Source organism: Drosophila serrata, unplaced genomic scaffold, assembly GCF_035046125.1.
Source record: "Drosophila serrata isolate PLE 108 unplaced genomic scaffold, ASM3504612v1 contig_310, whole genome shotgun sequence".
Classification (NCBI taxonomy): domain Eukaryota; kingdom Metazoa; phylum Arthropoda; class Insecta; order Diptera; family Drosophilidae; genus Drosophila; species Drosophila serrata.
The window spans coordinates 146,528-159,821 of record NW_028257208.1 but is presented as its reverse complement, the minus strand read 5'-3'; the positions used below and the strand labels follow the sequence as shown (position 1 = coordinate 159,821).

The window sequence follows — 13,294 nt, the reverse complement described above, 5'->3', positions numbered from 1 at the left end:
ATGAAATTGATAAATGGGTTCGTGTCTAAAGCTGGGGTTTTGTCTCAACTAAAAAGCTTGTGTACAGTGGGTGCAATAAGGTTTACAACACTTTACCATGTTGAGGCCACAGCTCCTTTAATTTGATCCTGAGCCAGAGTTCTTCTGGGTTCACCTGCTCAATTTGCAGCAATAGTTAAAATATTAAAAGATCCCTTAGCCTTGAGGTGTAAGTTCCTTAATTCAAGTTACAGAAAAATAGATACATAGGAGTTATGGGACTCTAAAGAAGGAACCTCCTGGTTTCACTCAATCCATGTCCTGCATCTGCTTGATTAGATCGAATTCAAAATGAATTTGGACTTGTTTTCCTGGCTTTTATTGGATGAAACTAGTGAAAGATCTCAGATGGCAGTGAAAAACTAGTACAAACAAACTACAAATCAACTTGATTCTAACCCATTGCTGTCTGTGTGAAACATGTTCAGCATTTGGGGCTCCGAAACCACCGTCTTCGGCCGACACCACAAGGAACCGGTGCTACTCAATGTATACGACCTGTGTAACCTTAACGACTATACCATTGCCGTGGGCCTGGGCGTCTTCCACTCCGGCATACAGGTGTACGGAACTGAGTATGGCTTCGGCGGACACGATCTTCCCGCGACGACCGGCATCTTTGAGATGGAGCCGTGCAACTACAAGGGTGAGCTACGCGATAGCTTCCGCTTCCGCCAAAGCATCTTGCTGGGCTACACACGTCTAAGCAGAGTGGAGGTGCAGCGCATCGTTGACCGGCTGGGCAGGCGTCAGTTCTCCGGCCGGGCATACCACCTGGTATCCCACAATTGCAATCACTTCTCCATCAAGCTGGCGGACATCCTTTGCGGTCGCCCGATTCCTGGCTGGGTCAACCGATTGGCCAACTTGATATCCCGTGTTCCGTTCCTTGTGCAGTACCTGGCTCCGCCACACCAACGGCGTCAACGCCAGCGCCGCATCTAGCGCAAGATGAGATGTTTCCAAATCGTTTGTTGTTACCAATCAATTTCCAACTTTGCTGATTCGCATTTTGATCAAGACACTGATACTGAAGCATTTGGGTCGAGTAATAGCATTGCCACTGCCACTTTATGATAGCCATGTTATGGTCCAGAATAAAATGGAGTATATTTTTGAACTAAGCTGCAATTATTGTTTAAATTAGCGTTTTAGGGAATTCTCTTAACAGCCTCACTTCAGCCGCTTCATTCAACTTTACAGACGATAATACATACATAATACATAATATTACATATTTATTTGTGGTTCTTAAACGGATAGCGCTGCTTGTATACATTTCTTGCCAAGAGGGTGTGTGGTGTGGTAATTAACCTAACAGAAACTCGCTGCTGATGCAGAGTCCGGATGTGTTCGTCGTACATATGCAAGCCTGCCTATCCCCTTCCTATATACTAAATTACACTTCACAAGGATAAAAAAAAAAATAGGTGTGACAGACAGTTCAGTTAATAATTTACACGTGTATAGTTCGTAAGTGTTAGAATTAGAATAATATTCTTATTATTACATGCAGGATCTGCAATTAGTTTTGTCTACATTTTTTGCGTGCACTACTCATTGGTTTGCATGTGTGTGTGTGTGTGTGTGTGTGGCATAGGAAGGTATCTCTTCTTACCCGTTGAACCCAATTAAACCCATATCTCACCTATACAACATTTCCCCTTGCTCCTATCTGTTTTTATTTGTTACGGCTTTAGTTTCTGCTTTCCCTTCTCTCCTAACTCCGCTCTAAAATTAAGCGGATGCAAGGCCGTGTGCCTCAATGTCAGATCGTTTTTGTGTTATTCAAAATTACATAAAAAAAAAACTTTCTTTTCTAAGCCTAGATCAAGCCGTGATGCTTTTTATATAGTAAATGCGTCCCCCATATTTTGATGACAACGAAACGTGTTTAACTTAATTAAAAAAAATTAATGTAGCTAGTTTGGCCAGCAACCAAATCGAATCGTTGGTTCCTGTTCCGTGTCCAACCGTAAGCTACATCGGTATATATTTATGCGTGCATATATATCGCGAGTGAACACATCCCGATACGACGACGCCTCCATTACTTTCCCAGCAGCTCCACGGCGCTGCCGCTGAGCGCAATCTTCTTGGCTGGCGGCTGCTGATCCGCGGCAGTGCTCTGCTCGAGGGGAAAGAAGATTCTGTAGCGTGTGGGTTCAGTGGCAAGTTACAGGAAAGCACTTACCATCATGGAGCTATCCCGCTTGCTGCTGTTACTGGAATTCGCAGACGGGTTCGCACCAGCTCCTGCTGTTGCCGTGCCAGATGCCACACCGCCTGTGCTCGTGGCAGCGGTTTTGGGCACGGAGATATCTTCTTTAGGTGCGGGCGCAGCACTAGCGCTGGACAGTGACGCAGTGGCGGCGGCGGTGGCACCGGCAGTAGTAGCCCCAGCGGTGATCACATCGCTGCTAGAGTTGGTGGCTGTGTCGGACTCGTCGGTGATGGTGATTGTGGCAGTGCTAGCCTTGCTGCCGGTGGCACCAGCCACCGAACTAGGAGCTGCGCTGGAACTTACCGTGGCTGTCGAAGCTGGAGTCGCAGCCGAAGCTGAGGCTGTACCCGGCACCGAAGCTGATGTGCTGGCAGTGGCCACAGACACCGAAGCCTCCGTGCTCTTAGATGCAGCCACCGCTGGCTCAGGCTTCTTGGGTTCCTCCTTTTTAGTCTGCGTTTCTGGGCTCGGTTCGACCCCGTTGTTGCTGGCTTCGGTGGACGGTTTTCTAGCGGCTGTTGCATTAGCCACGACCGCCGACGAATCAACAGAAGCGGTAGCTGCAGTAGTAGTTGCCGCTGAGGCTGCTGCTGCTGCTCCTACAGAGACTGCTGCTGCACCATCAACGACAGCCGCTTCACTTTGCTCCTCCGCACCAGACTCCTCGGATTTGCCAGCCTCGTACTCCTTGACGATCTGGTCAAGATTGTATCGTCGCCGATTGTTCACAAAAAAGGTACGCACATGCGCCTCCGTCTTGGTGGTCACCATCTTGGCAATCATCTGCGCACAACCCACGAGAACATTAGTAAGGAGGAGGGAGAAGTTGGTTAAATAACTACTTACCGGATAATTTTTGCCATACTCGCGAATAGCTAGGAGAGCCACTTGAATCTCGTCCGGAAGCCAGCGAGCCGATATGCGTGGCTGGGCGGCTGCCGTCTCTGTGCTGGCCACCGCTGACTTGGTGGTTACTACCTCGGCATTGAAGGTATCGCAATCCTTGTCCAGCTGCTCCATCATCTGACGGTTCTTTTGTATCTGGAATGGGTCAGGATGCAGGGAGACATTCAATTGAAAATTTGTCAGCAAGTCCAAAGGAAAATGTGCGTGATGTGTGTGTGTGTGTTTGCAATGTGTGGATTGTGCGAGGGTTCTAGTTACACCCAAAGCTACCAAATGCAGCCTTCACCTTACTGAACCTATTTGCTTCTCAAGGAAAAGGCTTCTATCCCCCACCTTATCATGATTAAAAATTCATTTACAAACAGAATGCAACCAATTTCCTTTCTATTAGTTTCCAAATGCCCACAGATAACCCAGAAACACCTTACGGAAACCATTACATATCCAATTTAATTAGTTTGAGAAGCCTTTAGCTAGCTTTAACTGAATTAAAATCATAAAAACAAGAGCATTAAAGCTTCATATGCTACCTCGAACTAGATAAAATGAACCTTAGCCCCCGCTATTTGTCTCTTACTTCGGCCATGAGGGAGGTGATCTTCCGATCGCCTTCCGACAAGTATTTGCTGGGATTTTCGCAGCTCGCCAGGGCTGTGAGATCGTCGTGGTTGATGTACATGCCCTTGGGCGGCTTGCGCTTGGAGCGATCAGCTGCAGCGGCGCTGTTGTGAGTGGATCGTCTAGGGGCATTGCTCTCCGGCCCGGAAATGGGTCGACGGTTGCCCGTGCGCCTGATTCACATGCGGACGATGTGGATGTTAGGAGGTAACGAGGGTCAAAAAGGGATTGGATTCGGGAGTCGGGAGCGGGAGCGGGAGCGGGAGGAGTAAACAGAGAGAGAGAGATAAGGAGAAGAGATAGAAAACTTGGCATTAGCTTGGTGGAACAACAAGTTTCGGCCTTCGGCTATGGCTAAGTGATATCTACCTCCAGTGCGTGTGACAACTTTTGCACATGCGCCCCAGCGGGGAATCGAACAGAATGTGGCATACCACATGGCATGTCTTGCAAAAACCGCCAACAACGACTCGATCGTTGCTATTCCCTGTGCTCCCATCGTTGTTGCCGCCATTGGTTGCCCCCTCAGTGACAGCTGGGCCAAAGCCGAGCACCTCGTCGCCCTGGGCATGGGCGGCATATAGGATGCCCAGCTGATCGGTGTCCAGGTCACTGGAGCTGGTGTTGTTGCTACTGCCGCCGCCGCCTCCTCCATGGTTGTTGACGTTCTCTCCACTATTGCTGGCATTGGAGTTGGTATTGGTGTTATTATTGTTGTTGGCAATGTTGCTGGTGTTGTTATTGGCTGCTGTTGGTGTTGTGGTAATGCTTCCACCGGCGGAAGTGATGTTGTTTCCGGCCGCAACAGTGTCGCCATTACTGCATTGTCCCTTCTGCCAGGCAAAGAAGGATTCGAAAAAGCAGCCGCGACCGTTTTCGAATTTGGAATCGAATTTGAGTTTAGATTGCACGTGGATTTTATATATATTTGATCGTTTCGATCGGATTGGTTTCGGTTTTGGTTTGGCATTTTGTTCGGATTTTAATTAGGTTTCGTTTTCGAGTCGGATTATTTTATTTTTGTGTATTTTTAGTGTTGGATTTTGGACAGTAAAATGCAAAGAGAAGAGAAAAAACGTATTTGTTGGTTGCTTTAGTTCAGTTGGTAACACTTAACAAGTAGAAGATTGTATTTGGTTTTTATTTGTATTTTTATTTTGGGTTTCTTGAAGTTGCTTGGCGTCCTGGCCAACAGACTTGGGAGACGATGATGTACGTTATTTAACGCTCCTGCCACGCTCTCTCCGCTCTCTCCTCATCTATTTTTCTCTCTCTCTCAACGCCCGAACACACTTCCTCCTAAAAGCCGAAGCCCAACCAATCCAAATCCCGATCCCGAGCCCGAGCCAACCCATAATGCCATCTGGAGGAGCTCAAGGAGCTCCCCTCTATCTCTCTACTATATCTCCTTGTCTCTCGGGGAATGGGGATTGCGACGGTTAGTATGGAGGGACGAGTGGTTGGGTTTGTTTCATTTTTTGTTTTGTACTTAAAATAGGATATTACATGTTCAAGGGATCCATGGGATCAGAGATCTCGGATCACTTCAAGTTAAAGAGGGGCAGCAACAAGCGGAGAAAGGAAGTAAAAGGAAACAACTGGGGGGAAATTGGGTGAAATGTGGGGCTGGATGGGTTATATGGAGGTGAGAGGCAGTGACATTGAGATGCATATATTTATGTATATATTCAGTGATCTGTGTAAGTGTGTTTTTGTGTGCTTGTGTCGGGGAAAACATCGAGAGAAAAAAAAAGCAAAACAAGTACAAATACAAATACGAATACGAATGTCTATGAATAAGAAACACATACAAATTGTTGGTTTTTCGTTTAATCTTTTCGCAAACAAGATATGAATATATAAGGATTAGCATTAGGTTGTGGTGGATCCATCATTATTATCGTCTATCGTCTATCGCCTGTGGTGCGCTTCGCTCTCTTCGCTCATACAAATATATCAAATATGTATAATTCTACATAGTTTAGGTTTTAGGTGTAAGCCTTGTTCGCTTTAATACTTAAATCAATCTCTCTTTGTTTTTTGTATAAATTACTATTGTTACGTATCATAAGTTACCAATCTACATATTTATATATTACGTAAAAAAAAATTGGGGGGTTTTAAAATCGTATATACTATTTATATAGGTGTAAATTATGTATATAAACAAAGAACTAATCGGTTTTGTCGTTACTTTGCCTTAGTCTAGTGAGTTGAGCTTCTTCTCAGGCGACAAATCCATCGAATCAACGAAGTCAACGAAGTTTACATAAATCTCTGTTGTGCAATCTATCTCTCTCTTTGTGTATATGTGTGTGTGTGTTGTGTGTGTAATGTCAGTATTATTTTGTGTGTTTAGTTCAAGTTCTTGTTTCTTGTTTTTTTTGGCATTGGTTTTCGATAGAAACTTTATGAGATGTATGCAGGCACGGCGATTATCTGAAAGAATAACGAACCAGAGAGACTGTGTGTGAAATTCGCTAGCATGACGAGGATCTCTCCCGGGAGGAACTACAGTCCAAGATTACTGTTCCGACAAAGTCTCTTTCTCTCTGCTTGGGTTTGGGGTTTGGACAATCTCAAAATTTAACTCGCGCCTGGATACACTCGAAAAGTTTTCTTCTCCTTGGAGGGTTGGCTATACACATTCTGGGCTCTTTGGGATACGGATATGGTTTCAGTTACGATTTGGACAATCTTGTGACACTTCTTGGCCAGATATTTAAAACAATTATTAGTGGTTTTAGCCTAGACTTTTAGCCGTGCTATCCTAGACTAGCCTGCCTTAACGAACTAGAGCTCAACAATTATGTACGTTAATATTCAATTAGATTCATCACGAACAATGTGGCACAAGAGGCCCTAATGAGGAGAGGCGGAGTGGAGCCATCTTCATCTTGGTTCGGTCTAGTGTTTGTGTGGCTTTCGAGTGTGTATGAATGAATGCAGTGAGTGTGAGTGTGTGAGTGTGAGTGAGTGTGTGTGAGTGGATGTGCGAGTGTTTTTGTTTTTTATGTACATACGTTATGTATGTGGGAGCGGGGAAGGGATCGATCTCGTTGGCTGTTCGCTTAGCTAGTTCTAACTGATAATTACCTTGTCGTCGGTATCGGACTCCTCATTGCTGCCCACCTCGCTGCCATTCTCGGAGCCCTCCTTGACTGCCGCCTTAATGGCCTTCTCCTGCCGATCCATGGCGCTGCTGCGATGGCGCGTCTTCTTCCACGAATAGTAATACTTGACCAAACTGGCAATGGATTTGTCTGGCAGCTGTTGATAAACTATTGTTAGCCCGAAAGACTTGAACCGGCGTGCTCTTGTTCACTCACCATCTGGCGGATGCGGTGGAAACTCTTCCCGTGAAACTGGAAGGCCTGCTCGAACAGCACCTTGTCCTCGATGGTCCATTCATCGGGAAAGGGCGTGAAATTGGCCAGGTCCATTACGGCTCGCTCAAGATCATGCTTGTGCCAGAAGAGCATGCCCAAGGCCTGTTCACCATTGTAGCCGTACTTCTCCTTAGCCACCGAAATGTACTCCTCCACTGCAAAGAAAGGCAAGCGAGGCGTTAGTATTTGAGGGATTTGGTATAGGGAAAATCCAGAATCTTACGCTTGAGATCCGGTATCTCCTTGGTGGGTGACCAGACCAGGAGTGCACGTTCATTCATCTGCTCAGGGCGACGCTCCACTTCCGGAACGAGCGGCGGACACACTGCCTGATAGTCACGTCCCACGCGGATTTTCTCTGTGGAGATTCGTTTGAGAAGTCATTAGATTGGGTTTTTCGGGTAGCAGGCCAAAGTGGCACTTACCTTCGTACTCCGACTGCTTGGCTTTGGTCTTGCCGTTCCGCTTTGTTGCTGTTGATGGAGAGAGAGAGGAGGAATCGTAAGTTGGGATGGGCCAACGCTTGCTGGTTTAGGTGCCCACTTACAGTTGTCGTCGTCGGAGCTTTCCGGCGTGCCCGCACCCGGTACGGCTGTGGCTGCTTTGTCGTTGGAGGAGGCGTTCGCAGAGTTGCCACCGCCGCCGCCCGCTCCACCACCGCTGCCGGCAAGGCTGCCGCTGTTAGGGACGCCGCCACCGCCGCTGCCAGTGGTGTGCGTATTGGGACTGGGACCGCGGGAACGGCGGCCGTTGCGCACCACATCCGTAGTGTTACGCTCGGCCAGCACCATCTTGTCCCGGATGAGCTGGGCGCGCTTGTTTTGCTTCTCCAGCGTGCTAGCTTGGGCGCGTGGGGCCGTCACGAACAAAAGATCCAAGGATCAGCACCGCTGCACTGCTGAACTGTAAAGACAATAGCACGGGGAGCGCGTTAGCAGCCAGTTCCACGGATTACATGCACATATGTACATGTTCCAGATGAAAAATACGACAAATAGAAACTCTTCAACTCGCCCGCAGCGCGTTCGGCGAGAGTGTGCGGCCAGCGAGTCGCACTCTGGCCGCTACGACCGCAGCAGTGCGCTGTCAAACAGATACATTCGTGCGTGTGCGACTGTATGTGTGAGCGAACGCGGTGTGTGTGCGCCTGTGCCCGTGCACAGTGCACGCGTATTGGTGCGGGTTCGGACGAGTGTGCGTGAGTGCTCGATGGCCAAGCCAGCTGAGATTGGATTGGGATGCACTGGAATCAAGCAAACCGAGCAACTCGACCGATTCCCGACTCGGAGCAGAGAGGATGCGAGGAGTTGTGACCGAAACGCTTACCTGGCACTCTGGCCAACTGGTCGCAAGGCGCTCCAAGAGCGGAGCCGAAAACGCGCCTTGGGATGCCACTCAGAAGGACGGGCGCCGCTTTCGCCCTCGCTTACGTAGTTATGCGTACACCAGACGCCGGACTCTGGACCAGCAACGGCACGGTTGGATAATGCGGCCGAATCGAAGGCACAGGACGCAACGCACGGCTCTAGAGAAGCGACGGGGTTGCTGCGCGCAGGTAACCGAAACGCGAAAAAAAACTCGCTCGCATACGATGATTCTCTGGTCGTTCCGTGCACAGTGCACTTCGTCGCGAACAACCGTAGCGTAGCTTTGTCTCTCACTTGATCCGATTTTCCCGTGTGCGCCTAGCGTCGGCCTTGGCGTCCTAACTTGGGCCTGCAGGCGCGCAATTCGCGATTAAAAACACTTCGATTCGCCAATTAAATGCAAGCAATCTACACTTTCTACAGCACCTACTACGGAAAATCTCCAATGCTCAAAATTAATTTAAACTGTGGCTGTAGAAGCCACGGTTGCAAGGGATACACTCTGCTTATCGATTAGTCCGTTTCGATACATCGATTGGCAGGGGTCGTGATGCCGCTAGCATTCACACGGAAGCTGAAACGGTTAGAGAGGGTTGAATTAAATTCCCGGCTGAAACATGCTGTGCGAAATGTTATTAGTATCAATTTTCGATTTGGCAACGCGTCAAATATCGATAGCTACCAGTTTACAACTGGGTTTTGTTGGTCCAGCCTTGCCACATCGACCAAGTTCGCACGGAAATCTCGAACATTGGCCAACAAGTATGGGACCAAACTACAGTTTATTATTTTATTATTTACTAGAGCAGGAATTTTATGAGTTTCGACCTTTTTGCACCCTCTCAGCTCAGTTTCTAGAGAGGATGCTTGCCCGGTGGCAGCCCGATAACCGCGAAAACAGCTCTGCCACCGCCTATCGGCCAATTGCAGATTCGCCAGATTTCCGCAAGGTGGCGACTACGGCGGGCGCAGACTAAACCGACAGACGTGCGAGCGACTTTTTTCTATACGAAAAGCCTAAGAGCAAGTGCAAATCCCGAGCAACGCAATGGCCGCTAGATTTATACAGAAAATTGTAAGAGCCCCCGTTTAGATATAAGCGCATCGCAACCCCCCCATCAGCCCGGCCTTTCCTGTCCTGTTCACCCACGCAATCCCGTCGTTCGCGTTCCCACAGGACAGCAGCAGCAGCAGTTGATTACGTGCTGTAGCCGCCTGGCTAAAAATAATAGTGTCGAAGCAGCAGAACTAACATTGCGATTTTGTTTCTCGTTCGCTCCTTGCTTCCTTTCACCTGCTCCAACCCACAACCAACAACGAACCTCCAACTGAACCAACAATTCCACCGAACCAACGACAACAACACACACATTACGCAAAACACTTGCAGCTTAATCAATTGGGTCTGACTGCTGCGCGTGATGCGACGCCAGCGGCGACGGCAACGTCGGCGCTCAAAGCCCAGGTTCGTTCTTGGATTTATCCAGCAACAAAAAAAATGGGGGGCTAACAGGAGGAAGAGGAGCAGCAGCCCTCCTCCAGCTGTCCGTCCTGAGAAAACGGCGAAAAGAGCAAGGCGCCTTTACATAACACTGCTGCTGCTGTTGCTGCTCGCTCTCTCGCCACCTATCTCTCTCGCTCGTTCTCTCGTTGCGTGCCCGATAACGATAACCGCTGACGCGTGGGGTGTCCCAGTAGGAGCAGCTCCCCTCGAGCTCCAACCCCCTCCGTGAGAGGTTAGCCACTTACAAAGATCAGATTTCTTTGGCGGCCACTCGAAACTGGCCTTATCAGCGCCCCTGCAATTAGAGCCGGATTGACCAGCTGCGCTCTAACCTCAACTATTGGCAAGCAGGCAACGGCGGCGGCGGCGACAGATGCTCGGGGCTGCAGCAGCAGCAGCAGTCGCTGTTGCGACTGTTGTTGTGCACACGACACTTATGTAATCCCATCTAGAAAGGCTCCTCTGCCTGGTGGGTTGTTGTTGTTCTTGTTGTCCGAACCCCTAGTCCCACTGCATCCCACTGCTACTCCATTAAGGTTCCAACATTTGACATCCGCTGCTTGCAGGTCAACACAACTCCCGCGGCCAGCCGGGCCTACTCGTCCGGAGCCAAGAAGGTCACGCTGATTCCCGGCGATGGCATCGGACCCGAGATCTCCGCTGCTGTGCAGAAGATCTTTACTGCCGCCAATGTGCCCATTGAGTGGGAGGCCGTCGATGTGACCCCAGTCCGTGTAAGTAAGCTTAGCCGGGAGATACCTTCAATTCTAGTGCAATGATAACCAGGAATTCAGTTGGGAATTTAAAACTATCTTTTAAACTGAGCGCGCTTTGTTTGCATTGATTATGGCAACCGGTGGCAACGCCGTCGGTTGAGCGGAAAATTTAAATACTAAGAAGCTTTGATTTTGTATTTATATTACCTTGAACTCTTAGCTTATTTTATTTATGTATATTAGTTAAGGTCATATTTGGTAGGTAATAAATTGATTTCTTCAAAGAGATGAATATTAATATGTTTTTCCTTAAAGTTTCCTTTTTGGAATGGAATATTTAAGTATACTCATATCTTGAAATAAATCACGCAGAAACTAAGCACCCTAACTCAGATACTGATAATGAATATGGTTAAAAGATACGTGGACTCGAGTTCCCTTAGTACTTCCGCAAAATTGTAACCTCAATTATATGAATATTAAATGAACCATTATTCTACAACCAAGGAAAGAAGAGGCAAAACTACATAGAATCTGCAGGGGTTTCCCAATTGTTAATTAATTAATTCGTAGATTAAATTATTAATAACATTTATCCGATGAATAGGGCGCCGATGGAAAGTTCGGCATTCCACAGGCCGCCATCGATTCGGTTAACACGAACAAGATCGGCCTGAAGGGACCACTGATGACGCCCGTGGGCAAGGGCCATCGCTCTCTGAACCTGGCCCTGCGCAAGGAGTTCAATCTGTATGCCAATGTGCGCCCCTGCCGCAGCCTCGAGGGCTACAAGACGCTGTACGACAACGTCGACGTGGTCACCATCCGCGAGAACACCGAGGGCGAGTACTCGGGCATCGAGCACGAGATCGTCGATGGCGTTGTCCAGAGTATCAAGCTGATCACCGAGGAGGCCTCCAAGCGTGTGGCCGAGTACGCCTTCCAGTATGCGAAGAACAACAATCGCAAGAAGGTGACCGTTGTCCACAAGGCGAACATTATGTAAGTGTAAAATGAACCCAACTCAGTCATGTGCTCATCCATTCTGTTCGTTCTTGATGTCTAGGCGCATGTCTGACGGTCTGTTCCTGCGCTGTGTGCGCGACATGGCCCAGAAGTTCCCGGAAATCCAGTTCGAGGAGCGTTACCTGGACACGGTGTGCCTGAACATGGTGCAGAACCCCGGCAAATACGACGTGCTGGTAAGTAACGCCATCAGCTGTCTTTTATCCACTGCCCACTGCAATGTTCTTTGCTTTTCTTCCACCAGGTGATGCCCAATCTGTATGGTGATATTCTGTCTGATATGTGCGCCGGTTTGGTCGGCGGCCTTGGACTGACGCCCTCTGGCAACATGGGTCTGAACGGCGCTCTGTTCGAGTCTGTGCACGGCACTGCCCCCGATATTGCCGGCAAGGATCTGGCCAATCCCACTGCCCTGCTGCTGTCGGCGGTGATGATGTTGCGTCACATGGAGCTTAACCAGTATGCGGACAAGATCGAGCGGGCTGCGTTCGAAACAATTAAGGAGAGCAAGTATCTCACCGGCGATCTGGGTGGCCGTGCCAAGTGCTCCGAGTTCACAAACGAGATCTGCGCCAAGCTGTAGACGGCTGCGCGGACAACCCGCCCCCTCAAAAACTGTAGCCAGTATCATCTCGTCAACAACAACAAGAACAACCGAAGCGAACCCGGAATAAACATCAGATTGGAGCGTAGCAAAAGCAGGAGCAGAACCAGAACCAGAGGAGAGAGTCCTCAATATGAGGATGCAGCATGAACAACAGCAACTAAGCACTCGCCCTTCGAAACCAAAAACCAATATGTAGCAGCAATAGCCACACTCACAACACACCTTGCCGCCAGTTTCCAGCGTTAAACCCTTTTCAAATTCTCCCAACCAGACCCCAGAGTCAAACCCAAAAACAAATGTTATAAACAAAGTGAAAACAGAAAGAGCTACCCAAAGTATTTTTATGTTCGAATACTTATGTATATTATTTAATTTGCTTAGGCCAAAATTATTGCAAGTGTTAAAATTCGTTAGTTTTTTGCCAATTTTACTTGCTGTTAGTAAAGTATTTTTTGTCGCCATCCAAAAACCAGAACCCTGAGCTATTATTGTTTATATGAATCCTATATGCCGCAAGGTAATTGTAATTATTTATTGAATATTAATTTGAATTAAGCCAATCCCCAAAGTAAGAACAAGAAGAAAATGCAAAAAGGCAAGCAAAGCAAGTCAACGTGTGGACAGAGAGACAGACAGACCGACTAGTTGCAAGTTGAGTGTAAACGGTTACAATAATTTTATGATAGAACAACAAAACACGCAAGTGAAACTTATTCAAACCAAGAGAGAGGAAATACACACAAAAGCTATGAAATTAAAAGCAATTGTTATTGATAATTAAGCGGAATGTAATGCGAATGCATCATGCAATTGTTAAAACTCAATAAAGGAAACCAAACTAAATATCCAAATGTATTTACTTTTTAACATTTTATAATGCAAATACAATGATTATCTA

At 47.8% G+C, this 13,294-nt stretch overlaps 3 protein-coding genes across 12 annotated transcripts; 2 read left to right on the top strand and 1 right to left on the bottom strand.

Moving 5' to 3' along the window:
- The first annotated feature begins 459 nt into the window (after window positions 1-459).
- LOC110180121 (deubiquitinase DESI2) lies at window positions 460-1,163 on the top strand. The gene has a single exon (XM_020947765.2). The coding sequence runs from the start codon at window positions 460-462 to the stop codon at window positions 982-984; it is 525 nt and encodes a 174-aa protein (XP_020803424.1). The 3' UTR covers window positions 985-1,163.
- A 97-nt stretch (window positions 1,164-1,260) lies between these two features.
- On the bottom strand, window positions 1,261-9,058 carry CoRest (REST corepressor). 9 transcript variants are annotated; one of them, XM_020947760.2, is made up of 11 exons: window positions 8,503-9,058; window positions 7,724-8,079; window positions 7,602-7,649; window positions 7,400-7,534; window positions 7,117-7,331; window positions 6,884-7,057; window positions 4,157-4,620; window positions 3,747-3,960; window positions 3,110-3,304; window positions 2,234-3,046; window positions 1,261-2,167 (listed from the first exon to the last, which is right to left on the bottom strand). In XM_020947760.2, the coding sequence occupies exons 2-11, from the start codon at window positions 7,965-7,967 to the stop codon at window positions 2,090-2,092; spliced, it is 2,580 nt and encodes an 859-aa protein (XP_020803419.2). In that variant the 5' UTR covers window positions 7,968-8,079; window positions 8,503-9,058; the 3' UTR covers window positions 1,261-2,089. The 9 variants fall into 9 exon arrangements, with proteins under 9 accessions (XP_020803419.2, XP_020803421.2, XP_020803420.2 ...); XM_020947762.2 differs by having other exon boundaries at window positions 8,974-9,036; XM_020947761.2 differs by having other exon boundaries at window positions 8,970-9,021.
- A 235-nt stretch (window positions 9,059-9,293) lies between these two features.
- Idh3a (isocitrate dehydrogenase [NAD] subunit alpha, mitochondrial) lies at window positions 9,294-13,239 on the top strand. 2 transcript variants are annotated; one of them, XM_020947795.2, is made up of 6 exons: window positions 9,390-9,618; window positions 9,934-10,008; window positions 10,614-10,781; window positions 11,371-11,765; window positions 11,830-11,965; window positions 12,034-13,239. In XM_020947795.2, exons 1-6 carry the CDS (start codon window positions 9,592-9,594, stop codon window positions 12,370-12,372), a joined length of 1,140 nt encoding a protein of 379 aa, XP_020803454.2. In that variant the 5' UTR covers window positions 9,390-9,591; the 3' UTR covers window positions 12,373-13,239. The 2 variants fall into 2 exon arrangements, with proteins under 2 accessions (XP_020803455.1, XP_020803454.2); XM_020947796.2 differs by lacking the exon at window positions 9,934-10,008 and having other exon boundaries at window positions 9,294-9,618.
- The last annotated feature ends 55 nt before the right edge of the window (window positions 13,240-13,294 follow it).

Bases quoted from the DNA above. Each gene is read 5' to 3' on its own strand.
- Idh3a (XM_020947795.2), top strand. From the start codon at position 9,592: ATGGCCGCTAGATTTATACAGAAAATT. The intron at 9,619-9,933 runs GTAAGAGCCCCC...AAACACTTGCAG, and splicing joins CTAGATTTATACAGAAAATT to CTTAATCAATTGGGTCTGAC. The intron at 10,782-11,370 runs GTAAGTAAGCTT...TCCGATGAATAG, and splicing joins TCGATGTGACCCCAGTCCGT to GGCGCCGATGGAAAGTTCGG.
- CoRest (XM_020947760.2), bottom strand. From the start codon at position 7,967: ATGGTGCTGGCCGAGCGTAACACTACGGATGTGGTGCGCAACGGCCGC. The intron at 3,961-4,156 runs GTAGATATCACT...CATGTGAATCAG, and splicing joins AGTTGTCACACGCACTGGAG to GCGCACGGGCAACCGTCGAC. The intron at 3,047-3,109 runs GTAAGTAGTTAT...GGTTGTGCGCAG, and splicing joins AGTATGGCAAAAATTATCCG to ATGATTGCCAAGATGGTGAC.
- LOC110180121 (XM_020947765.2), top strand. From the start codon at position 460: ATGTTCAGCATTTGGGGCTCCGAAACCACCGTCTTCGGCCGACACCAC.